The 25,187-nt window shown below is 34.0% G+C and overlaps 2 protein-coding genes and 1 long non-coding RNA gene across 10 annotated transcripts in view; 2 read left to right on the top strand and 1 right to left on the bottom strand.

The window, feature by feature from the left end:
- Positions 1–3,855, bottom strand: part of fmn1 (formin 1) — a 44,813-nt gene extending 40,958 nt beyond the window's left edge. The window contains exons 1-2 of one of the 2 annotated variants that reach the window (XM_087298296.1): positions 3,822–3,855; positions 1,409–2,613 (exon numbers count right to left, since the gene is read on the bottom strand). In XM_087298296.1, coding sequence (XP_087154422.1) covers positions 1,409–2,603 — 1,195 coding nt within the window. In that variant the 5' untranslated portion in view covers positions 2,604–2,613; positions 3,822–3,855. Of the gene's footprint in view, positions 1–1,408; positions 2,634–3,821 lie in introns of those variants that run through there. The other variant, XM_087298297.1, reaches the window with a different exon arrangement.
- Positions 1–4,780, top strand: part of LOC147832237 (uncharacterized) — a 43,214-nt gene extending 38,434 nt beyond the window's left edge. Inside the window, exon 4 of the long non-coding RNA XR_015518507.1 lies at positions 2,229–4,780. This is a non-coding gene — a long non-coding RNA (uncharacterized LOC147832237). The remainder of the gene's footprint in view (positions 1–2,228) is intronic.
- A 3,862-nt stretch (positions 4,781–8,642) lies between these two features.
- ryr3 (ryanodine receptor 3) overlaps positions 8,643–25,187 on the top strand; it is a 152,358-nt gene continuing 135,813 nt past the window's right edge. For all 7 annotated transcript variants that reach the window (XR_015518485.1, XR_015518484.1, XR_015518483.1 and 4 more), the window contains exon 1: positions 8,643–8,727. Coding sequence is in view for 4 of the 7 variants with exons in the window: in XM_087298294.1 (XP_087154420.1) it covers positions 8,683–8,727 (45 nt within the window). In the remaining 3 variants the exon portion in view is untranslated. The remainder of the gene's footprint in view (positions 8,728–25,187) is intronic.

The following is a 25,187-nucleotide window of genomic DNA, read 5'->3' as shown; positions in this document are numbered from 1 at the left end:
ATGATCATCTGGAAAATATAGAAGTATTGTAGCTGGCACAGCATGCCTCAAAGTTTTGGACTGGGGGGCCTTCAGAGTTTCAGCATCTCAATCGCATTAATCTGTATCATGATAACTATCACAAGGTTTAGGTTTAGCATTCCGATCCACATCAGTGATCACAGACTCTGTGAAGAGTAACATGGTCTGCTGTGGTCTTAATCCGTTTTCAATGTGTTCCAGAACACTTACAAACCTTTAAAGCGTAACTCTGAAACGGCAGAATCATTACATAAGGCATTACATCACGCTGCACTTATTTCTCTTGCTTGTTTAGCTGCATGCTTCTTGTGGAAAAACATTGTAACTCATTTATAATAATGTAATTTTTTTCAGGTAACATTTTATGAATTATAATGTTTCACATGCAACATACAGCTTAATTTATCAGCTTCAAGGCCACCAGAATATACCATATACTAAATATATGCATACACCGTAACTTTAACTGGGTTAACCAGTTAAAGTTAACCTCCCCCCAAATGAGTCGTATACCATCTGGGCAAGTTTCAAGTGTTTTACTGTTTGGTTTGCCTGAACAGTTTTAGGGCAAAATATAAATAAAAATAATAATAAAATACCTTACAAATACAGTAGAGGTTTATGGCTTCACTTAAACCCATGTATATTATAATATACAGTTAAAGTTAGAATTATTACCCCCCCCCCCCTAAATTATTAGACCCCTATTTATTTATTTATTTATTTTTTGTTTAGTGAAGAGAAGATTTTTTTCAACATATTTTTAAACATAATAGTTTTAATAACTCATTTCTAATAGCCGATTTATTTTATCTTTGCCATGATGACAGTAAATAATATTTGACATGATATTTTTCAAGACACTTCTATACAGCTTAAAGTGACATTTAAAGGCTTAACTAGGTTAATTAGGTGAACTAGGCAGGTTAGGGTAATGAGGCAAGTTATTGTATAACAGTGGTTTGTTTTGTAGACAAAAAATATAGGTTAAAGGGGCTAATAATTTTGACCTTAAAATGTTTATTTAAAAATAAATAACTGCTTTTAATCTAGGCGAAATAAAACTTATAAGACTTTCTCCAGAAGAAAAAATATTATTAGAAATACTGTGAAAATTTCCTTGCTCTGTTAAACATCATTTGGAAAATATTGGAAAAAAAATCAAAGGGGGGCTAATAATTCAGACTTCAACTGTATATTGTATTTAATTAATTAATTAATTAATACATTTTTATCTTTGTAGCTGAAAACATGAAATAATTTAATTGACATTTTGAGTTAGAAATTTGACATAGGCCAACTTAACTAAAATTAGAGTTAAAATTTAGAGGAAGAAGTAAACAAAATGAGAGATTGTTATATTGTTGAGGATAAAGAGGTCACACACCTCCTTTTGGAGAAGTTGGAATGGTTGAAGTAGTGGATGGTGTCCAGCTGTCACTCTTCTCATTAATTCTTGAAACAGATCCATTATATGGGCTCTTCTCTGTGCTACTGTTTACAAATATATCCTCCTCTGCTAAATAAATACTGTCCTGCACATCATCTTCAGGTAGCGGTAAAATCCGGTACTGTGACAGGGATTTGGAAGTGCAGGAGGACAGACGGTCTAATGGTGTAGACAGACTCGCTGAAAGTGAAGTGAGAGCATCTGAAGAACTGATTTCTGAATTAACAGTTGTTTGCTTAATCTCATCACAGAGCTCTAAAGGGAAATTCTCCATCCGCTTGATGGGTACTTGACAGTCCATATGCGAAAACCCGCCTGCGGTGCAAACAATTCGCTGAATAATGTCCTCAACTTCAACTATTTTATCTTTGACTCTGAATATTGCATCCTTCTGCTTCATGCCCATATTCACACACTGCTCCAGTTGATTTCCTTTACAACACTGCTTAGTAGGTTTCATCAGATCATGTAGATTTTGTATCTCATCTGTTTTCATTTCAAATCCGTTGTCATACTCCGAGAGCTCGCTCGAGAGATCTTCCTCAAAACTCCTTGAATCATCGACTCTTGTGTTATTTTTCAGTTCAGCCTTCATCTCGGGCCATTCATGTTTGTTTTGTCTTCCTTGATTTCTCATACCTTTGTGTGAGAGTCTATTAGTAGTTAAACTTACTCTCTTTTTGATCATGGTCATCCTCCTCTCCACATCCAGTGAGTTCATCATCCACAATTTCTTCTGTTTTGCCCCTTTTCTTAGGCTTTTAGGAGAAGAGTTGAGCTTGTTCTCCAGACAAGGATCCTCTCCACTACGACGGTCACTTTTCGAATTCGTGTTCCCCTGTTGATTTCCCATTACAGCTTTGGCTTTGCAATCCACACATGGATCCAACAGGTCCTCCAAAAGTTTCTCATTTCTGGTATTCGTGTTCTCAGTCATCGGCAGTCCCACCTCCTTCATACCAGAGCTAATCAAAGCTTCGCTCTTAAGAACTGTCCTGCCTTTCTTTGTGGAGCCCAGGCCGTTAAGAAAAGTAGTCATCTGATTTTTCTCTTTGACTGGTTTGTAGAGCTGAAGAACGATGCTGATGCCCTCCATGAGTGTTTGCTTTCTTATTAGAGTTTTAACTATCATGAGGGTCCTTCTAAAAAAGACAATATCAAAATAAGTTAACTTTATTTTTCACGTTATTACATGCACTACTGTTAAATAGCAAAACAATTATTAGAAGTGACATAAACTGTAAACCCTAAAAAGTTAGGGTAACTCAAACTGTTTGAGGAAACCAATTGCAACAAACCCTTTACCTTCAAAAAGTAATCCTAATGAGTACTGTGAACTTACTCCATTTAAGTTGAAGTAATGAGGTTTTTAATGAACTAGTTATCTTCAACACTGAGCAAATTAAAAACAGCAAATTGAACACAGTAAAACCTGATATATGAAGAGAACTCAAACCAATCGTACTGTAAAACCCAATAAGTTAAGGCAACTCAAACCGTTTAAGGGAAACCAATTGCTACAAACCATTTCAGTTAAAAACTAATCTATATGAGTACTGTGAACTTACTCCATTTAAGTAATGAGGTATTTAATGAACTCCTTACCTTCAACACTGAGTTCAAAACTCTTTTCAACTGAGTAGAATGAACTTTCAGTCAATTTTGAGTAAACTACACTCATTTCATTTGATAAAGTTGACTGTGTGGCTTTACAGTGTACTGATATGTCACTGAACTAATATGTATTTTAATGTATTGGACATACAAGTTGTTATAAATATCAATTTTTAATAATACTGTAGTTTTTAACTTTTTAAAGAGTCCTGTAATTCAATGTTTTCAACAGCATAGTTGAGATCATATAACATCATAGATCATCTAGTAGAATTAATGCGAAGACCTAAACCATCACTTGAATATCACTTAAATTAGTTTAATAATAAAGTTATCCAATAAAACATTAAATGTAGCATAAAAGATGCTTTAAAATGTAATTATATTTGACAGTATTGCTATTTTCGTACTGTTTTTTATACATGTAACAGCCTTGGTGAGAAACATTAAAAAAACATTACAACTATTTTAAAAACTTACATAATCATATGTCACATAAGTAATAGTGAAGCTTTTTATTATCATTTAGAGAATACACTGAAGTTAAAATTTTACACCCTAAAACAACCGTAGGTGACTTAAAAATGTTTTTGCATTGATTTAATTTAAAAGCACGTGCGTCATACATTAACAAAGGTTAAAATTGTATTAAATTATGTGCTAAAAATACTTCTACAAATTATAATTATTAGTATAATCTTAAATTAATCAGGAGGAATGATTTTGAATTGCTTACCATCCTGCTCTGGTTACATTAGTACAGCATCTGAACTCCAGTAACTCCCACATAGCCTTATATTGTCCCCTCATGGCTGTGATTGATGGATCCCTCTCCAATCAACTAGCTCAAATCACCCTAATCCAAAATCTAATGTCAATCCCAGCAAACATTTGTGTGTATGTGTTTATAATAAGTCTAATAGACATCTAATATGTTTAAACAGATGTCTTGGCTAAAACAAGGTTTGGGTTGTCAGTGAAAATCGAAAATTAATTTTTAATAGATTTATCATATACACAGACAGTCTTCACATGTGTAGTCATTCATTCTTGTGTATTTGATGGCTAGACTACTTTTGGGCTATTCTATGTTTAGTTGTTTATGGATGTCTATTGATCATAAAATTGATTGGTGGGATTTTACAGTGTTCAACGCTAAAAATAGCAAACAAGCAATCATTTTGTTGATTGGACAGGCATGGAACGCAAAACAAGTTTATTATTTAAAAATCAGTGTGTTTACATGATCAGATCTAGCAGGGAAAATGAATGATTATGATAGTGTGCCATGACAAGCTGTTGGCACACAAGCTGTGTCCTCTACTACAGTGGTTCCCAACCTGGGGTCCGCGCCCCCCTAAGGGGGGCGCCAGAGTTCACAAGGGGGGCGCGGGAGAGGATAAGTGTTGAGGTAGAAAAAGGCATAAAAATGCTCCACTATTATATAGGGCTGTACAATTAATCCAAAATGCGATTTCGATTTCAAACAATTATAAAAAAGCATTAATCAAGATAAACGATTATATGCATCATATACCGCCCCCTTTACAGCTGTACACGTGTTGCGAAAGACCGCGTGCCTATGTGTGTGTGTGCTACACGCACACGCAGTCAGAAGCATGCGGCCGGTCAGCATTCGCACACTGAGACGAGCAGAGGAGCACAGACATCTAAAGTCATCTTAACGTGAGCGCTTTAATGGTCAAATAGGTGTCAAAACGCGGTGTTTAGTGATTATTTATATTAACCCTCATTTGTGTAATAAACAAACGAGTTGAGGTTTAAAAGACGTGAAAGAGAAACCATTAAAGAGACAGCGCAAAATATTCTTGCTGCCGCCTGTTTTTATGATTAATCAAACTAGGAAAAATTTTTTCGCTGCTCTTGACTGAAGGATTTTTGTAGCTAAAGTGTTTTTCTTACAGTGGAGATGCTTAAAGCACAGTTTGTTTTATATTTTTATTCTATTGTATTTATTTCTCTTTCCTTTGCAGGGTGGAAAATAACTGTGTATACACTTGAAGTCAGAATTATTAGCCTTCCTGAATATTAGCAACCCTTTTCCTGCCCAATTTCTGTTTAATGGAAAGAAGTTTTTTTAAACTTATTTCTGAACATAATAGTTTTGATATCTCATGTCTAATTACTGATTTCTTTTATCTTTGCTATGATGACAGCACATAATATTTTACTAGATATTTTTTCAAAATACAACCATTCAAATTAAAGTGCAATTCAAAGGCTTAATTAGGGTAATTAGGCAAGTCATTGTATAACAGTAGTTTCTTCTGCAGACAATCAAAAATATATAAGGGGGCGAATAATATTGACCTTAAAATAGGTTTCAAAATATTTAAACCTGCTTTTATTCTAGCTAAAATAAAACAAATAAGCCTAGAAGAAAAAAAAATATTAGAGAAAATACTGTTAAATTCCTTGTTCTGTTAAACATAATTTGGGAAATATTTATAAAAAAAAAATTCTCAGCAGCGCTAATAATTTTGACTTTAACTGATAATCGTTTTGAATAATTGTGATTACAATTATGACCAAAGTAATTGTGATTATGATTTTTCCCAAAATCAGCCCTACTATTATATATGTATTTTTAAGTACCAAAAAAAAAAAAAAATAATCAACACACATGCTTAAAATTCCAACATAATAGTAAAAATAATTAAAATAAATAACTTTAAATTATTTTTTACATTTTGCTCACTTGCGCAATGTGCTTGTCCAACTTCTCGTAAAGGCAAAATCAAAACAAAAATGGCAGAGAAACGTCAATGCAATGATTCTTCAGAGGCGAAGAAAAGCCAAGAAAAGATAAGACAAAGCCTATCTAAATACACATAAACACACACATACAGTAAATATATATATATATATATATATATATATATATATATATATATATATATATATATATATATATATATATATATATATATATATATATATATATATATATATACGGCACATATGTGTGTGCGTGCGTGTGTATTTATATGGTGGGGGGGCTCCAATGTTTGTATTTGTTCATGGGGGGGGCCCCAGAGAAAAAGGTTGGGAACCACTGCTCTACTAGGTGACGAGTGATGAAATCCAGTTACTGCGCTGTAGATTTGGTCACCAGATGGAGCTGTTGGCACAGAATTTCACATGAAGAGTCTCAGCCAAGCACCTGTGGGATTGGGAAAATGTGATGCCTATAAATGACCTGGCATTATTTCTTGGCATTTGTGGTCAAAACCACATAAAACAACCATTACATTATTTATTAAAAGCTGAGTTATCTTAAATCATATTTAAGATGCACATCCTCAGAAAAATTATGTTTGTTGATGTAGGAAATTCCTATTTTATTTTATTTGATCTTTTATTTTCTCATAGTGGCTCCTGCGATTGGTACATTGGTTAACTATGGTTTGAATTTAATGTTTAATAATCACATTTTATAGTGTGTATATATGGTCCTTTAATGCATAATGACTTAAAAACGTTTTTGCAACGTTGTTGTTTTTTTTTTTTAATGGTAATTTTTGCCATTGCAGTTTTGATTTAATTTAAAAACTACTTGTGTCATGCATTAGCAAAGGTTCAAATCTTATTAAAGTAACTGCTAAAAATAAAGCAAGTAGATGTTTTTCTACAAACCATAATTAGTAGTCTGAATTTGTATTAGAAAAAAATTCAGATTCGAATTTTATTTAATGCTTACAATCCCAGTCTAATTACATTAGTACAGCATCTGAGGTGAAGTAAGTCCCAGATAGCCTTATAAACACAATCTTATAAACGGTTCAACTACCTGGTTAGGGGATTTGTAGCTTTGCGTGATTGAATTAAGAGAGAAATGTTGACATTAAAAGTAATCTTTGATGTTAAAAGTTAATAAAAAGACTTGTTAGAGTTTAATCTTCACTTTAGTTTGAAGATTTAGAAGATGTTCCTGTAATTCTTTGAGTTTTGAAGTTACCACCTTGCAGAAGCACCCATGCTTTGGGTGTTACAGCTTAATTAGCAAAAATGCAGTTTGTTGCTTTGGTCAGTGAGCAATAACTATCCTGAAATTAGTTCTGAGATCAGTCTAAATCAACTGCATATGTATCTCATGAAATATGTTTAAAATGGCCCTGTTCATTTAGGATGACTTTAAATAAAACTAAGAGACTTCGAAACGTACAAGACATAAAATACATACATGATATTCTTAGACCTTTGAGTTTAAGTTAAATAAAAAAACAAATGCATTTAAACTTTGATTTGATTAAATCATGTTGGACCAACTCAATTTCATTTAATTATGTACATTTTTTAGTTGGTGCTAAACAAATTTATTGGATGCAAATCCTGCCCTAAATTGAGCTCATCCAGTTAGTGTTTTTTTTTTTTTTTTTTGTGTACACATTAGTAAAGATACGAATGTTCACCTGTATGGTACAAAAATGTACCATTAGAAAAGATCCCACCACAGTGACAGATTTTGTGCCTTTATTTCTGATAATAATCTTTGTAATCCTAAATATGTTATGTAACCACACTCTTATTTTAATGGATTTAACTGTTTAATAAAACTGTTTTGTTTATGCACCAAAATATATTGGCTTGGCTATATATTTACTGACAAATAGATATTCATTATCAAAATGGGGTGTGCTCACTTATGCTGACCACTGTGTATATATAGTTTTTGACTGCCAGTAGCCGTTGACTTTATGAATTACCAAGGACCAGTTTCACCTAAAAAGCCTCTTTAATGGACTGAAGAAAGAAGTCATCTATACATTACGAATAGAAAATGTCATCAATACCAAAATCTCATTTTTAGAGGCTTACAAAAATAGTTATGGGAAAAAAATACTGTAATTATTTTATTTAATTTTTATACTTTTATTATTTTCTTTACCTCCGTCTCTTTCGTCAAATATATATTCATTTTATCAAACATTTGTTCAGCCTACACTCAAAAATTATATTGGCTGCTTGTTTAATGAGTAGATTAAACAATTTTTGAGTGGGGGGAATGGGGTAATCACTTATTTTATGTTCAATCCATTTAAATTTGTAAAAACAATTAAGTTAACTTAATCTATTTGTATTGGGACAGCATGAAGGAATTGTGGAACCCTGCATACACTAGCAGAAATAACATCAAAGACTGGATCGCATTGGCCTAGACCTTCTAACCAATATAATAATGATTATTATATTATTATTATTATTCTGTGTTTTTAACCTGTGTAGCTTATTTGATGAAGCAAATGAAGCACCATTTCCTCTCCCATTCAACCTGTTAGACCTGCTAGCGAGCGAGGAACATGCAATATTGCAGTATGGACACTGACTTCATGCCCATGTTTCGGGTTTGAAAGCAGCATCGCAGGTGATACAGATGCGCTCGTCCTCTTGATGGAGCTCCTCTGGCTTTGAGAGCTCGTGACACTGACTGACAGCCGCGGCGGTGGGTTTGCCCGCGCTCCCCTATATGGCTGTGGATGGAGCGCTATGCTAATATCGGCAGGACAGGAGAAGCACCGCTCCGCTGCCTGCTGTCAGTGGTGGCTTTCGGAGTCTAGGCAGGCTCTTCTACAGCCATGGCCGAAGGTGAAGGGGAAGATGAGGTTCAGTTCTTACGGACTGTAAGTAAAAACGCCGCTCTTTATTTTGCAAACGCAATATTGTTTTTTTGTTTGGCGCATTTCTGATGATTAATTGCGAGACGGTGTAATGCTGAGACATCAAAAATGTTGGCTCGTTTGCTGGGTTTAAAGCAGTGCTGTTGGGCTTCTCTCAGAGCTCAAATTGATTTCTTTACCGTCTTTATGTTTGTAAATAACAGAAGGATGTAACGAAAACAGCTATTTAGAGTATTATTGCCTTATTTGGAACTTGAGGCAGGTGCAAGTTTGCGCTCGCGACGCACCTGTGGTGAACTCGCGTGAATGGGGATTCAATGTGAATCAAGCAGGTACAAGGACGAATGATGTTTATCCTACTTTAATTTTAGCTGGAATGTAACGTGCATCTATCTATAAGAAATAGACCCCAGTATTGTTTAGATTTTCTACCCTACAATGTTAATAAGCAGTTTCTGAGAGCGCGATTAGTAGGCTAAATGAATCCAGTCGGCGCTCTTCTGCAGTATTTTTCATTCGTAAATAAGCGACCTGTTTGTGTGTTCATAAAGTCCTCCCTCTTGCGATTGCATTTGATACGATCCCCTCACCTTCTTTAGGACTTTTCTATTTCTGTGGTTCGACGCAGATTGGTTACATAGATGCCGTGGCGCATGGCTGTTACCTGTGTAAACGATAGGATAGGATTGGACACCGTGGTGTGAATTACTGTCAGACTTAGTTACTTATGAAAAGTAGACGTGTTGTGTGGACGATTTTTAAGCTTGTTGCATTCACCCTTTAGCAGCATTTTCTGAATTATTAAGATTTATTTTGTGTACAAATGACAAATCTACTTCACATTGCTTGGTAGACATGAACAAAGGGCTTTCTGAGAGTATGCCAAAAGATTACTACCATAACGCTTTCTTATACTGTATGGTTTTGATAATGGAGTACTGCAGCGACAGAGCATTCACTTTCATGACACTATTGAAATATTAAATTAGGAGTAGGGCTGGGTCGATAAACGATATTATATCGAATCACGATAAAATTTATGTCAATAAAAATAAGCTCTGGACTTTTTCTACTCTGTATTGATTCAAGAGCCATTTACACAGAAGAAATGTGCAATGATGGTAATCTAAAAGTGTGTTGATATTAGAGATGTACCGAATTTTCAGCCACCGTAAATTTATCGGCCTGAAATACGCCATTTAATGGACCCTCTAATTTTTGTGGCTTCAGTAATTGTTGGGGTACGCTTTTAAATCTGGAAGCATGAACAACTCATATCGAAATATATATCAGTATCATCCAATATGGAAAATAATTATCGAGATTGGATTTTTGTCATATCACCCAGCCCTATAAGGACTATGAAGATTTATGTTGGAATAAAATAGGATCTTGATTAACTTGCCTGGTTGACATTTTCTCATCTTTTTTAATTTGCATATGCAACACTAATCAAATCCACCACACCAATTTATTGCAGTCTGCATCCTGCATGAGGCAGGTGTGTGACATCTCACTTTCCTGTTAAAGTGAGAACTCTGGCAGCGAAGGTTACAGTCCCACTAAATGGCGGACATGAATTCACCCCGAACCTCTGTGAAAGCTGCCCCAATTCTGTCTTTTGTGTTTGGTGACTGTGCACGCTGCATCAATATAACATGGTTTTCACACTGCAATTACTGCTCATTTTATGCATCTGAAAGAAGCTATTATTTCTTTTTAGCTTCTTTTTGTTGATACGGTAGGAAACCGCTTATTATTCAATCAGAAAGAAAGCTCAGATAATGGAGCCAGTTTTCTGAAGGACATCAATAATGGGTGGCGTATAATTTAGTTAAGCTTGAATAAACAAGTGTAGACTCAGCGGTAAACTTGGGATTTACTGTCAGTGTAAACAAAAGCGAAACTATTTCGTAGTGACTCCACAGGTTAGGTTACCCACGCTAATGGCTCGAAATACAATGTAAATGTGCACTGATGGGCAAGTGTTATATTTTGGCATGCAGTTATAAATCCAGATGTAGAGTTTTTTTTTATGCCAGTACAGTAGCACTGGGCTTATTTGGAGTTTATGTTGTTCTGGAAGCCTTCTGCATTCCAGGGTTTAAATTTAGCCTCTTAAAAGTTAATACTTCCACCGCACATACGCACACAGATCTGCAGGCACCGTCTCCACAGGTCATTGCATCAGCTATTTTAACAAGCCAGGCCACTGATGTTTCAACACCATTTTTATTTGCACAGGATCGTATTTTAAAGTCAACAACCACCACAACATGTGCTAATATATTAAAAAAATACTGCATAGTGTCATGGATTAGGATAGGAGATCCTCACCTTACTACACAGTGCTTAATTCTGATTGGTCGGTTGTTGTACAAGCAGCGGCGTAGTCATATATCTTAATAAAACAATGTTAATGCTAAAAACTGTTAGGTGTGTAAACTGTACATTTTATCATTCTCTGTTGCAATTTTTTATACTGCATTTTTCTTACTACTGTTAAAACTGGCATGGAGGAGTCCGGTATTAATTTTACAGTGAGCATTAAACATTTAATGGATAAAAGCTCTAGGAAGCCTTAGTTGAAAAAGGAAATATAACACTTGTCAGAAGATCAAGGCACTGTTACAAATGAGCCAGACATTTTGTGTTTAATCTGAATATGTTAACAATATTAATTTGTGTGCATTATTTTAGTTATTCATTTGCTTTCTGTTGTTATAAGATAAATGCATAAACATTCCTAATTTTTAGAATTGCTTTTAGATCTTCAGTCTTAATAAGAATATCAGCTCAAAAGATGATACGAACTGCTTATTTTGTATTTAATACTGAAATGTGATTAACTTGCAGTCACTAAAAGAGCTCGAGTTTTGTTTAATGCTGGAAGATTTTTGTTTTTCATGCTTCTGTGCTTCTTATGATGACATTTCTCTCACATGAAACAAGTGTAATTATTTCCAAATGAGAAAAATTGCATAATTCGACAATTTCTCGTTGGGCTGCTGTTTGCTTGTTGATTTTAATTGCATTGATGTGCAGGATATTGTGGGTACCTGGAGCTCCTGTACAGTATATGCTGACATAGGAGATTTTACTGCATCTTGAATGTCATTCAAAGGACTGTGGCAGATGTTGGTCATCTGTGCATGCAGAACACAGGCAGAGCATAATTTTCCTGTACTGTATGTCACAACTGGACATGTGCAATCAATAGTTGCCACAACTGTAATAATATGAATGAATAAAAAAAGATTTATTTTTTACATTGATTAAAGCTCTGCGATTATAGCAATTGTTTTGTAGAACATTAAGGTGTCCGTGTTACTCATTACTCACATGTATAGTGTCTCTGATCCTCTAACACGTTATACTCCTATTCTATTTTCTATTTTATCTATTATAGAAAAGCTTTGATTTCTAATGCTGACAATCCACCCATCCATCCATACATCCATCTACAGTTGAAGTCAGAATTATTAGCCCCCCTTTGATTTTTTTCTTTTTTTAAATATTTCCCAAATTATGTTTAACAGGGCAAGGAAATTTTCACTGTATGCATGATAATATTTTGTCCTCTGGAGAAAGTTTTAGTTGTTTTATTTAGGCTAGAATAAAAGAAGTTTTCATTTTTTTAAAAAACCATTTAAAGTCAAAATTATTAGCCCTTTTAAGCTATATATTTTTTCGATAGTCAGAACAATCTATCTATCTATGTTGTTTTTAAAAGGTCAACCTTTTAAGGATGATGCCTGTTAAAGGATTTACATGTAATTATATGCTTGTCATTTTATCCTATAATGCCATATAAAGTACTGTCGCCTTTTTATCTTACCACAAATGTAGCAATGCATTTTTACAAGGTACATTTCTTGTTCCTCTTAAATGCTTTTTTATTCTTCAAAGAGATAACCTTTAATTTACACTAGTACATTTACAGTACACTGGTCTGTTTTGACAGCTCTCAGTGTGCGTATCTTTGATCAGCAATTGAGGTGGAGATTCTAAAGCCTTGTGTGCTTATCTGCTCCTTTTCCACCATCACCGACTCCTTGCGGAGTGTTGATAGCTTCAGCGACTATGAGTAATGAGAGGCACACAGGTAAAAGGTAAACCACGGAGCTTTGTGCCACAGCTGAAATCCGCAGTATGTGAATTGAAGTATGTGTGTGTGTGAGCCCGTAATGTTTGTATAAGGCTGCTGATGAGTCTGGGAGTTTCATGTGGCAGCCTCAGCTCATTAGCTGTGTTTCCATCCACCTATTTTATGCACATTTTAGGATATTGCATAAATGAGATGCACAGAAGTTTGAAAACTTTCGGATAAATCTGATACATTTTAAATCAGATAACAAATATGTGCATAAGTTTGGATAACTAAACAAACAAATCTCAAACTGAGCTCATGTTTTAAAAATTATGCCAACAGCTGAGTGAAAGTCCAAGTCTTAAAATGATTTTTTTTTAGTTATTTCCTAGAGCTTTCTGGTTATATTTAGTAATTTATTAAAACATCAGGCATTGCCAAAAGCTGAAAATTAGTTGTCTGCCACTCTGAGGTGTACCTAAGTAAAAAAAAAAAAAAAACATAATTTTTTGCTTGACTAGTTGAAGCAATTTAAGTAGGTCCAACAATTTTGTCAGTGTAGTTTTGAAGGAGGTGACGATTTATTTATATTCTCTTAAACACACGAGATTGAAATATTGTGCCCAAAAATGAAAATTACCCTATAATTTACTCACCTTCAAGCCATTCTTGTTGTGTATGACTTTTTTCTTTTGAGACAGACTCAATCAGAGCAGTATTCAATTAGGGTTTGATCGATAGATGATGCCAAAATGGCATACTAAATCGAAAACGATCCATGTTACTACTGGCGCTTCATATTGCATTTCTAAAAAGCCCCTCCACACTATACCGCTGAAAACGCACCACACACACAAACACACTCTGTCATGCTGATTGACAGGTAGTAATTTGTGATTAACTTATCTTTATTTATTTATGATGTGGTTATGGGTAAAACACATACCATGCGGGTCAGGTAGTTGAAGCGGTAGGCTACGATCCCTTTCATAAGACATGCGTTAACACTTTGATGGTGTATGGGTTGGCTTTACAGTATAACAGATTTGTATTTTTTTTGTGCTTTTGACCGCAGCCTAACTCTATCATACAGCATGAAAGAGCCAGGGTAAAAATTAAAGCTACTTTTACTGTGTCTGTCTGAAAAATGAAAGTCATAAATGATACTTAAAATTTTTTTTTTTTTTACTTTTTGGGTGGACCATATTCCTTTAAATTTAGGGAAATTTTTGGATGCAAGCAGCTATTGAGCTACTTTGAGATTAATAAAACCCAGACACATGCCACTGCTCTTGTTGTGCCCTCTGGCAGCAGTTTATCCCAAAGGCAAGAAGCCATCTGCGCTGAAGGACAGTTTGTTTGGGTATTTACTGTACTATTTGTAAAGCACGTTTAGTGTGTCATTCGTCTGACAGGATTTCATAGGAGTGGTGTATTGAGCTTGTTGATTGGAATTAATGCACTTCAGGCAATTAGCTCTACCAGGATTACACAGGAATTCTGGTCTCTGTACAGTCAGCACGTATGTGGCATAGCTTTTGCTTGTCTGACACAGGGGCCTCATTGCAGAGAAGTGGCCTTGGAGGCCCCTGGAGCTGACAGCTTTCCCAAGAGCACAACATCAAGTAACAAGCAAGATCTTAAGGGACAGTTACTCCAAAAATAAACTCTATTTTTAGTCCTCATTTTAAACATTTATGACTTTTTAGATCCAAGTCTAATAAATTTGTCTTAAGTTTAACTTTAAAAATATATTTCCAAATAAAAACATAATAAAATATATGAAAAAAATAGAAATTGTTTACAAACAAATAGAACAAAATCCGCTGTTATATACAGGAGATTGTAACAAGTGAGATTGTAAAGGGATGTTTGTAAACCCAAAATCAAACTTCTAATTTTATAATAATTTTGTCTTAAATTTAACTATCTATACACTGCCTGAAAGAAGTCTTGATTTCTTGTTTGATCATTTGGAAAAGTGGCAGAAGGTAGATTTTTTCCAATCAATTATCTCTATTTCAGTCATTCTAATCCTCACAAAACTGCAGTTGACCTATTGGAATCCGCAATATCCCTAGATTCTCATAGAAATCAGTCAAGTTTGGTGAAGGAAAATTATGATTTGGGATTACATTCAGTATAGGGGTGTACGAGAGATCTGCAGAGAGGATGACAACATAAACAGCCTGAGGTATCAAGACATTTGTGTTTAATTACTTTCCAAACCACAGGAAAGGGCAAATTCTTCAGCAGGATAGCACTTCTTCTCATACTTCAGTCTCCACATCAAAGTGCCTGAAAGCAAAGAAGGTCAAGGTGCTCTAGGATTGGCCAGCCCAATCACCAAACATGAACATTATTGAGCATGTCTGGGGTAAAATGGAGGCATTGAAGATAAATCCAAAGAATCTAGATGAACTCTTGGAGTCCTGCAAGAACTCTTTCTTTGCCATTTCTTTGCCATTCCAGATGACTTTATTAATAAGTTTTTTGAGTCACTGCAGAGATGTATGGATGCAGTCGTCCAAGCTCATGGCAGTCATACACAATATTAATTCTTTTTCACTGCTCCATGACTTTGTAATCTAAAGTGTACATTATTTCTGTTAAGTGACAAGAGTTTTGTCTAAGCAAAGTCAGAACTTACTGTCCTAATTAAATATTAAAAAATCACGGCATGATCACATTTTATTTTGGTAAAATAAGCGTGATCCAGAGGCCTTTGCCTTTTAAATAAGCCACTTCTGTTAACAAATCATCAACTAGAAGTAGTTATTATTTGTTGTTCCTAAAACTTTGATAGGCGACAAGACTTTTGTCAGGTAGTGTACTATTTTCAGATAAAATTGCACATAAAAAAATAAATCAAATAGAACAAAATCCACAATTATATTTAGGAATTTCACAAAAATAAACTACGTTGGCAAATAAAAAAGAAATTCACAGCTTTAAAAAGTACCCATTTACATGATAAAAATGCTGGTTTCCACACCGGAATTAAGTTAACAGTTTTTACAAATTGAATTGGATTGAACATAAAACAAATAGGCTGTCCATTTTAAGTAAGTATTTTAAACAAACAGCATGTGTATATACTTTTTTAGTGTATATTACACCACAGCTTTGTCATGCAACTTTTATTTGTGGATATCTACTTGCGTTTGTGATTTTAATTTTCTCTGCCTGCTGTGTTTTTTACATTAATCATTCAGAATTTAGTATTTATCAGCTATTTGTGCAAATCAGAGTTTGCTGACCAAGCCTCATGTGATGCCTTAGCATTTTATTCACCTCTACAGATATCTCTGTCTATCAGGACGAGTCTATCTGAATTCATTTATTAGTGATGGAGGTCGCTCAAGCATGCGTGCAAGCCATTTTCAATTGCGTGAGGCTATTTTTCCCAGTAGTGTGCATGCTAAGTGAGGCCAGACTGCAGAGGAATGCAATTTGTAATTTGGCTGTAGTGGAAGGCACAGCACTTGCTCTCTGAATCTCTCGCTCTCAGACACCCTGAAGCTTGTCTCTCTTCTGACCCAATCACATTCTTAGCAGCTCTCAGACTGCTTTAAAGCATCACACTATGTCTTCTGCTGTGTCACTCAACGAGTCAAGAGGGAAATGTCTCCGCAAGAATGCTAGACAGTGCTGGTGAAAGGATTTTGCATTTTTAATCCATTTTCTCTGAATGCCCTGTTGATTTTTTTTTGGAACTGTTATAGAATAAAGTAGGGATGCACAATTCAATTTGTTTTAGAAATGTTCTTATCCTGATACCAGATATTTAGAGTATCAGCTCTTTTTAGGAAACTGATAATCACTATTTCATGTTAAAAACACTCACAATACTTGTAAAGAAAAACAACAAACAAAAAAAAAACATTTTAATAATGGACAAATATTATAAACTAGCTTGATTGATAATTCAGCAACAAAAGTTATTCTGGGAAAATCACAAGCCCACAAAAATTGAATGAAATATTAACATTTTAAAAAATATAAATACATTTTGGGGGAATAATTTCAGCACTAAACCTGTTAATATGCTGTCAGTTGCTATTTGTATTGAAATACATTCATGAGGAACAAATTGCATAAAAAGTAAATATTTTTAAAGAGCCCCTATTATGCATTAAATAAAGGTCATATTTTGGTTTTGGGGGTCTCCAACAACAGGCTGGTATACATGCAAGATAAAAAAAAAAGGTCTTAAAATATGCATTTATTTTTACCTAATTATCCTAATGACTCCTAGATGATTTGTTTAGGGTTTCATTTGTTCCCAAACCCCTCCTTTGCTTGAGACTAATCTGCCGTGATTAGTCCGATGAACCTGTCTGTTGTGATTGTGAAAACCCATAATAGGGGCTCTTTAAATTGATTTTTTTAATAATGTTTAATGCAGGATTGGACAAGATATTTTATGAATAATAATGTCTAATTGACCAAAAGCTTTATAAAATAAATCGATCCAATACAAAGTGGCATAAAGCATTTTTTACACATCTCGTGCATAAAATGATGCAAATTAATATGCAGTCATGGAGTGTGTCACACTTTGCAGCAGAAAATATTGAAAGAACAAAGGAAAGAGATATTTCATTTTGAACAATTCTATTAGATCCAGCATTGTCTTACTTTCAATCTGTCTGAATATTCTGCATTGAATTTTTCTTTGTTTATAAATGAATCCGTGGTAAAATTAAGTAAAAAAAGGAGGACTAAAATTTTCCTGTTGTGGTTTGGGTCTTCATTAGAAGTTCTTTGTCTTTTAGGAGGAAGGCAATATTGCAAAGGATTTTGTTTTATGTTTTCAAAGCCACATTTTTCATTTAGTTTTTGTATAGTCCTGTGTTTGACTTGTTATTTGTGTACATTAGTGTGAAACGGTGGGCAGAGCTACATTGCAAAAAATGCTTTTCTTTTTCTAGTTCAAACATACCAAATCATATCTATCCAAATATTTTATTTCAAAGCGAGAACAAGATTGATTTGTTTACCCCATTGGCAGATTATGTTGCTTATTTTAAGGAAAAAATTGACTTAATTTCTTAATTTGTACTTATTATTACTGAAAACAAGAAAATATTTTCTGCTCGTCTACAAAATGCCTCTTGATTTAAGAATAATTTAAAAGAAATCAAGTGAGCAAAGGATTTTTTGCATTGTAAACACCCAGTGATGTACTGTAGAAGCTTGCATTGATCTTCTGTGGGGGCGGAGTTTAGCTGCACTATTACATAATAAAGTGGCTCATTCACAACCTGTAGTTTTGCCAGATTAGCTTCATTATTGGCTGTTTTTATACTAATGAGAATTTTTTGTGGTCTGAATCTTACTGGTTGTATTTATAGTACATCAACCCCATAATAAGTCGAGTTCGAGAGGATTTAGATTTCTCAGTTCACGACCCCTTTAAATTTAAATTACTAAATGTACTTGTGTAAAACATTGATAGTCTTTTCTACTCCTGAGTTAGGATCTAGCAGAAACCCTGTACCAAGTAATGTGATTTAGAAACAGCAAGCTCCACCAAGATGAAGTCCTTTTATGTGAGACCATAGACCCTCATCTACAAATCAAGTATAATAATGGGAACACTGAATGATCTTGAAGAGTTCGAATGCGACACGCAGTTTGAATGCTGAATGACCGACAGCTACTGCAGAGAGATGAGTGTACTTGAACTTTAATTTAACATCTTATATATTCATCTGTACCTCACTTGGACTTGGAATATAAAGCATTCAAATTGTGGGGATTTTTGGGGGTCATTTGACTTAACAGTAACAAAGAATAGCATGCAGATTATTAGTATATCAGATTTGGATCAGTCAGCAAATAATGACAGTATGAGCTGATACTGATTTGGGCATTAGATTGGTTTTGGATCCAATAAGAAGTAAAAAAAAAAAACCCTAAAAGATAATTAACTGCATTAATTGCACAAAATAGATAATGAGATTATAACTCTTCTGAACCTTTCTTTGCAATGAAATCAGCTTGAGGTGTGAAAAGACATTTAATTACACATTCATCTATAGTTATATGTGGATTTTATATTAAATCCTAACCATGGTGTTTCTATATCAGCGCTTTTCAGTCGCAGATAGCCAGAGGGTCTGTGGAGCATTCATGAATTGTGAATGAAAATCTCAGACCATGGTGAGAAATATGATTACAGTGCATAGTGATGGTACAAATCCTTAGAGGACAAAAAAAGGTCATAAAAAGTCATATTATTATACTGTTTGTATATTTTCAGCTTTCACTGATTTTTTTTCCATAGCCATTCAAAATGCTTTAATTCTGAGGATATTAACTTTAATTATTTTTTATAATGGTTTTATAAAGAATCATTTATATTCCATGTATTTAATACTAAGCAGATATTTGGGGATTATTACAGTCTTGCACAAGTCAGCGATTATTAGAAACATACATTTTGATTCAATATTTCTTTTGAGCAGTGTCAGATAAAAAAAAAAGCCTACAACACACTAGGGCTGCTCGATTTATCAAAAAAATCTCAGTTGGACCCTACACATGATCTTAAATCAGCTAATTATATTTTCAAGGTCAGGAGAGAAGCATAAAGGCGATCCCACAAGTCGTTTTATATATGTTGCTCAGCATGGTGTTATAAGTGTAACATATTGTATTTCTAAGATATTATTCATCCAAAAATGTAATTTCTGTATTTGCTGCTGCCAAATCACACAGTTTGTTTACTACCAAGAGGATGCACACGTGCTCGCCAATGGTGTCTACTTTAGTGAACAGAACCTGCATAGGCTATGAATAACAGATAATAAAGTTGTAAATAACGTTCAGCTTGTTGCACAGAGTGATTGTTTGGGAGCCGAACATTTGCATGTACTTTCCTTTCTTCTCAAAGTGACAGCATCATGACATGAGTGCACTCGGCAGTGAAATTTTAGAGTTATAATTACGACAAGCATTTGATATCTTTTTTCTTTGATAGCGAACACAAAGTGTTGTCCCTGAAAGTAAATGTTTACTGGATCAGTATAGCCAAAGACTATACAGAAGACATGTCACACGTATTGTCTTGAATGTAGAAAAGTGTAACAGACAATATGGCTAATACAGCCCGACGTCTAGTAGGGGAGCCAATCGTAGATCACTATATGGCGAATAAAGCAGCCTTTTCGTATAAGACCTAATCATCGATCGCTATAAACAGACAATACTTCAGGGGAGGGGCTTGGACCAGACGTGAGTTTCTGCAGATTTTGTGTGGTTTGAACATTTTAAACAAATCTTATGAGATAGTTGTGGTTTTGTACTATTGGTAAATTCTAAAATGAAATTCAATTATAAGCTTGGCAATTACAGTAGTTTTGGAGAATTTGATGTTTCTCCATTCAGATAGAATGCCCGAGCACACTGCCCGAGAGATGTTTCAAAGTTGGCCTCCGACTTGTCTTAATAGACTTTGGTATAGCTACTCTAGACTACATTATGTTAAATATAATCTGATAATTACAATGTTTCATTTTACCAGTAAATAAAATGGTCTTATAATATCGTCAGTGTCAGATTGCAAGCTAACGTCTCAAACATAATAATTCAACTTCAGAATTAGGAATAGTTGTATTATGATGCTAATTAATTTACTTTACTGTGTGTGAATTAAAAACCAGGACAAATTTAAAGTCTGTTCAAGTCCACCATTCCAAGTCTATACACGATTTTGTACAACAGTAGACCTACACAAAGGCCTAATATTATTATTGTTGTTTTATCATATGTTTAAGAATTTACAATAGTAGCCTACTCATATTGACCTTTATGTTACATTTACAGAATTGAGAGAAAATCGTGATCTTAATTTTGAAAAAAAAGAATTGTGATTCTTATTTTAGCCAGAATCGTTCAGCCCTACCACACACACAGAAACTTCTCAGGACAAACACACACTCTTTAACAAAACCGCAATATCTATACATAAATGCCCACATAATTAGATTTATATATTTAATTAATTTGGCCGCAAAAGTGTGTTTGCTTTTCATAGCCCAAACTTTAAAATAAGTGCCAAAATAGTTAAAATGTACATTTTTTTAAAAATATCTCAAATATGTCAAATATCCAGCACTTTGTTCCTACTTAAATAGATCTAGTGGTTAGTTTCTCATTTGTTCTTTAAAGACATATCTTCTACATATCGGCTACATACTGCTGATCTGACCTTTTTTCTACCTTCTGAGAGAGCCATCCCTGAGTAACTTTTTCTTTCTCCCGGGTCAAGGAGGACATATTTCATTGATAGAGCATTATTGAGGCGGATGCAGATATGGAGGTGATAAAGACGTGAGCTCATTGAAGCGTCTCATTAAGCTGTCACATACAGCAGTGTGAGCCACCTGCTTGCTGAAGTGCCGAAACTGCCAAAGAGTTTGAGTTAGTTAAGGCATTAAGAATTCAGCTGAGAAGAGGGAAATAACATGTATTCAAACTCATTTTCAGTGAGAGCATCATAAAATTTACTCTAAATTATTATTTTGTGACAAGTTTTTGGAGTTAGGAGGTCTCTCGTCATATTCACAATTTGATAGACTCGGGCTTGTAGCCAAAGGGGGTTCGGGAGGTTCAGAAGACCCATCCCTCACTGACAAAGGTTCAGAATTTGACCCATACATGAGCTCATTTGTCCTATTTTGACTGCTATGCCATCATAAATAGTAAAAAGTAACCAATCAAAAATAGTTACCCTTCAAAAAGGCCTTAAGACCAAGCAGAATCCTAGCGTGACTTCAGTTATTCAGTTTTGACCAATGCAATAATGACATAAGCCAAGTCATATTTTGCTACTGTATTGTTTTTGAATAGAGAAAACATATGACAAGTAACTTTTATTTTAAATCTTGAACCTTATTCTTTAAAGAAAACATGACCAATAAAAAATTGTGAGGCACTTTTACAAGAGAGGCTAGAAAAAATATGAAGCTCTAAATTATTATTATTATTGTTATTATTATTATTATTATTATTATTATTTTTATTTATTTATTTATTTATTTATTTATTTATTTATTTATTTATTTATTTATTTTTCGTTGGAATTGTTTATCATTCAAATGGCCAAATTTTGGCCAAATTCAACTGAAGAAAGTTGAATTTGCTGGCCAGAGATGTGTTTCTGAAAACCGTAGCCAACTAAGTTCGCAAGTTCTGTCGTTACAATCATAGTATGTTGATTTAGTGTTTCCCAAATCTGTCGTTTCAACGTACATTCGCACACTGTGTCGCAAACTTGTACGCTTGTAACTAAATGAAATTCACGTTACGTCTCTTAATCTTGTTTAAACAAACATATATAGCATATGTTAATGCTTTTTATTTAAGGTTATTTATTATGACATGTGTCTGTAGCCTACTATGACATGGGTCTAGTGGTTAGAACATTTCTGCAGTGGTTTGAATGTGTCACAGTTGTAAAAGTAGACTTTTCAAAAAATAAAAATTTACAATAAACAAACAATATCCTACTTAATAATAATAAAATAATAATAACGATGATGATGATGATGATATTAATAATAATAATAATAATAATAATAAATATTATTATTTTTTTATTATTATTACTTTCCGTATAAATAACCTACTATAAATTACTGCCAATTATAAACAGTTAATATGATTTATATATGAGATTAGAGTGTTAGCCAAGTAGTTTTATGTTTTAATATGGAGTATTCTCAATAATATCTGTAAAGGAAATATTGGCCCTATATGTGCCATTTACATATATTACAGTTAATATAGAAAATGAGTGTTGTTTTTACTAAAACTAATATTTCTAAGTGCGTGTGTGTAAAACAATATAATTTTATACAAAAATAATAGTCATTTTATAAAGAAGCTGTTACTCCAGCCTGTTTAGAGCATCATTATGGAGGTTTTACGTTATAACTAACAAGGTTCAAATGATGGATCAGCGACAGAGAAACTACGGTTTTGGGGAAACACAGGTCAGTACATTGTTTATTTCCCAAACCATGCATTGTACTATGATAGTTCAGCCACTAGTTATGTTGTTGTTTGGGAAACGCACTTTAGTTTGTTATTTGTGTAATAAATGACAATAGGCTACAGTTTTTATTTAAAACTGTTTTCTAATAATATATGATGTAATACATTTGGATTTAAAAACAAATATGTGTCATATTTCTTTATTCTAAATATTTAGGAAATATTTTGGTACATCAAAAAGTGTGGTTATGATGACATTATGACAATCTAGCTAACTCAGTTAAAAAGTGTTTAAAATGTCACCTAATTTCAGTATTTAAATCTTATAGTTAAATAGAAAATGAGGCAAATAAAAGAACCACCCCTTTTACCAGGCTGGCTTTGGGCCAGAGACTGCATACACAGAAAGTTTTGAAACTTTGAAACATTTTAAACAAGAATAATTCAAACCAAAATAATATTTTTTATTTATATTTAATATTTAATAATATTTAATATTTTAATCTTTTTTATTGGTTTTTCATATTGCACAAAAATATGGGTGAATTTTCAGTGAAACTTTGTTATGCTAGGTTTAAAAATGTTCAGGGGTGCCCAAACTTTTTTTTATTAAAAGGCCAAAAACCAAACTTGATTGAAGCTAGTGGGCCGAAATTAAATACAGTTGCCATGGGTAATGTCCTAATTTGTTTAATAATGTACATTGCTTTAAAATAACTAATACTGCTTTTTGACATTTAATAATGAACTTATTACAATAAAAACAAAACAATCTCATTATAACAGAATTACACGTTTTTGCAAATCACTTGATTTGCTAGCCGATGTCTTTTGCATAGTCCTCCATCCATCCAGTGACAGTTTATACATTTAAAAAAATCTCATTTATTTACAACATTTAATTGAAACATTTCATTTCAGTTTGCTTTTTTTTTACAATGCAGCAGTAAAACAAACAAAAAAGGTAACGTCAAATTAGAAATGACGATCTCTGTGTTAAAGACATTGATCCAAACCCTCCCCTCATACTCACATCTTCTCTCAGATGTGATGGTGGGCCAAATGAAAGGTTACAATGGGCTAACTTTGGCCCGCGGGCCCTCCTTTGGGCATCTCTGGTTTAGAAGATTCTTTTTAATATTAATTTATTAATTGTTTTTAAAATTTTAATTTAATATTAATTTAATGTCATTAGCAAAATATATATTATTGGCGATTCATTCTGCTGTGGCAAGCCCTGATAATTAAAGGGGCTAAGCTGAAAGAAAATTAATGAAAATATATTCTGAATATTAAAAAAACTTCTTTTTGTTTTATTTATTCATTTATTTATTTATAAAAAAATACATTAGAAGCATCAAATGATAAGCTTGAAATGAAAAAAATAAATAAAATAAAAATAAATATATATATATATATATATATATATATATATATATATGAAGAATGTGTAAAAATATCACTCAATTTGTTTTATTTTACAAATAAATAAAACATTTGGGGCTGTGAAATGATTCAAAGAACAAAAAAATCCCCCATGATTCCCTTCACACATAATATGATTGATAATGTGTTTGGAGACACATAAACACATCATCTCGCAGTTGACTGAATGATTCTACAGTATTCTAGATTGGTGCAGACTGAGCATGTGCGCACATTTCAAAATAGCCTAGTGGGCGGGGCAATGTTGTGTATTCACCTTTTCTCAAGTTCATGTCAGAGGCAGAGCTGCATTTATTTGGCACCCAAGCACATCAGGAGCTCTCGGGTTACAGACGCTGAAGTCTTCAGACACACACACACACCTGTTCATGTCCTTAAAGACACGAACTGGACATGCTGGAGGAGGGCGGAGGAGCACCTGTGTTTAAACTCTATGGCTCGAACAGAGTCGCTCTGTCTTTAAGGTGCTCGTTGCATTGTCGGAAGGTCTACGATGACGTCAGGCATGTGAAAGATGGATGGATAATTGAGAGGTTTTGGAGAATTCTGGTTCTTGGCCTTGTGGTTTTGATTAGACGTACCCCTCCCCCCGTCCTGACATACGCAACACCCCTATAGATAGACTGTGACTCTGGACTCTGGCTAGCTGTTTTGCAGATGGCTGAGCGACTCTCCCCTGGATCACTTTGCTGCAGATTCACCAGATTCCTTGGCAGGGGATCGAGGTAGACCTAAGAAAGGGAAGATCTCCTCTTTTAGATAAAGAGCACTCCCCTGCATTAGGACGATAACGCTGGATTGTAAATAGATATGGGGATGTTTTTATGCCTTAAACACAAGCATATGCAACTATGTGCAAGGCTTTTGTGGATCTGTCTGTCTGTATTGTTTATGTGTCTAGCAATGTGTGGTGTGGTTATGT

The sequence above is a fragment of the Danio rerio genome, chromosome 20, assembly GCF_052040795.2.
Source record: "Danio rerio strain M-AB ecotype USA chromosome 20, GRCz13ab, whole genome shotgun sequence".
Classification (NCBI taxonomy): domain Eukaryota; kingdom Metazoa; phylum Chordata; class Actinopteri; order Cypriniformes; family Danionidae; genus Danio; species Danio rerio.
This window is presented reverse-complemented; position numbering and strand designations above follow the sequence as displayed.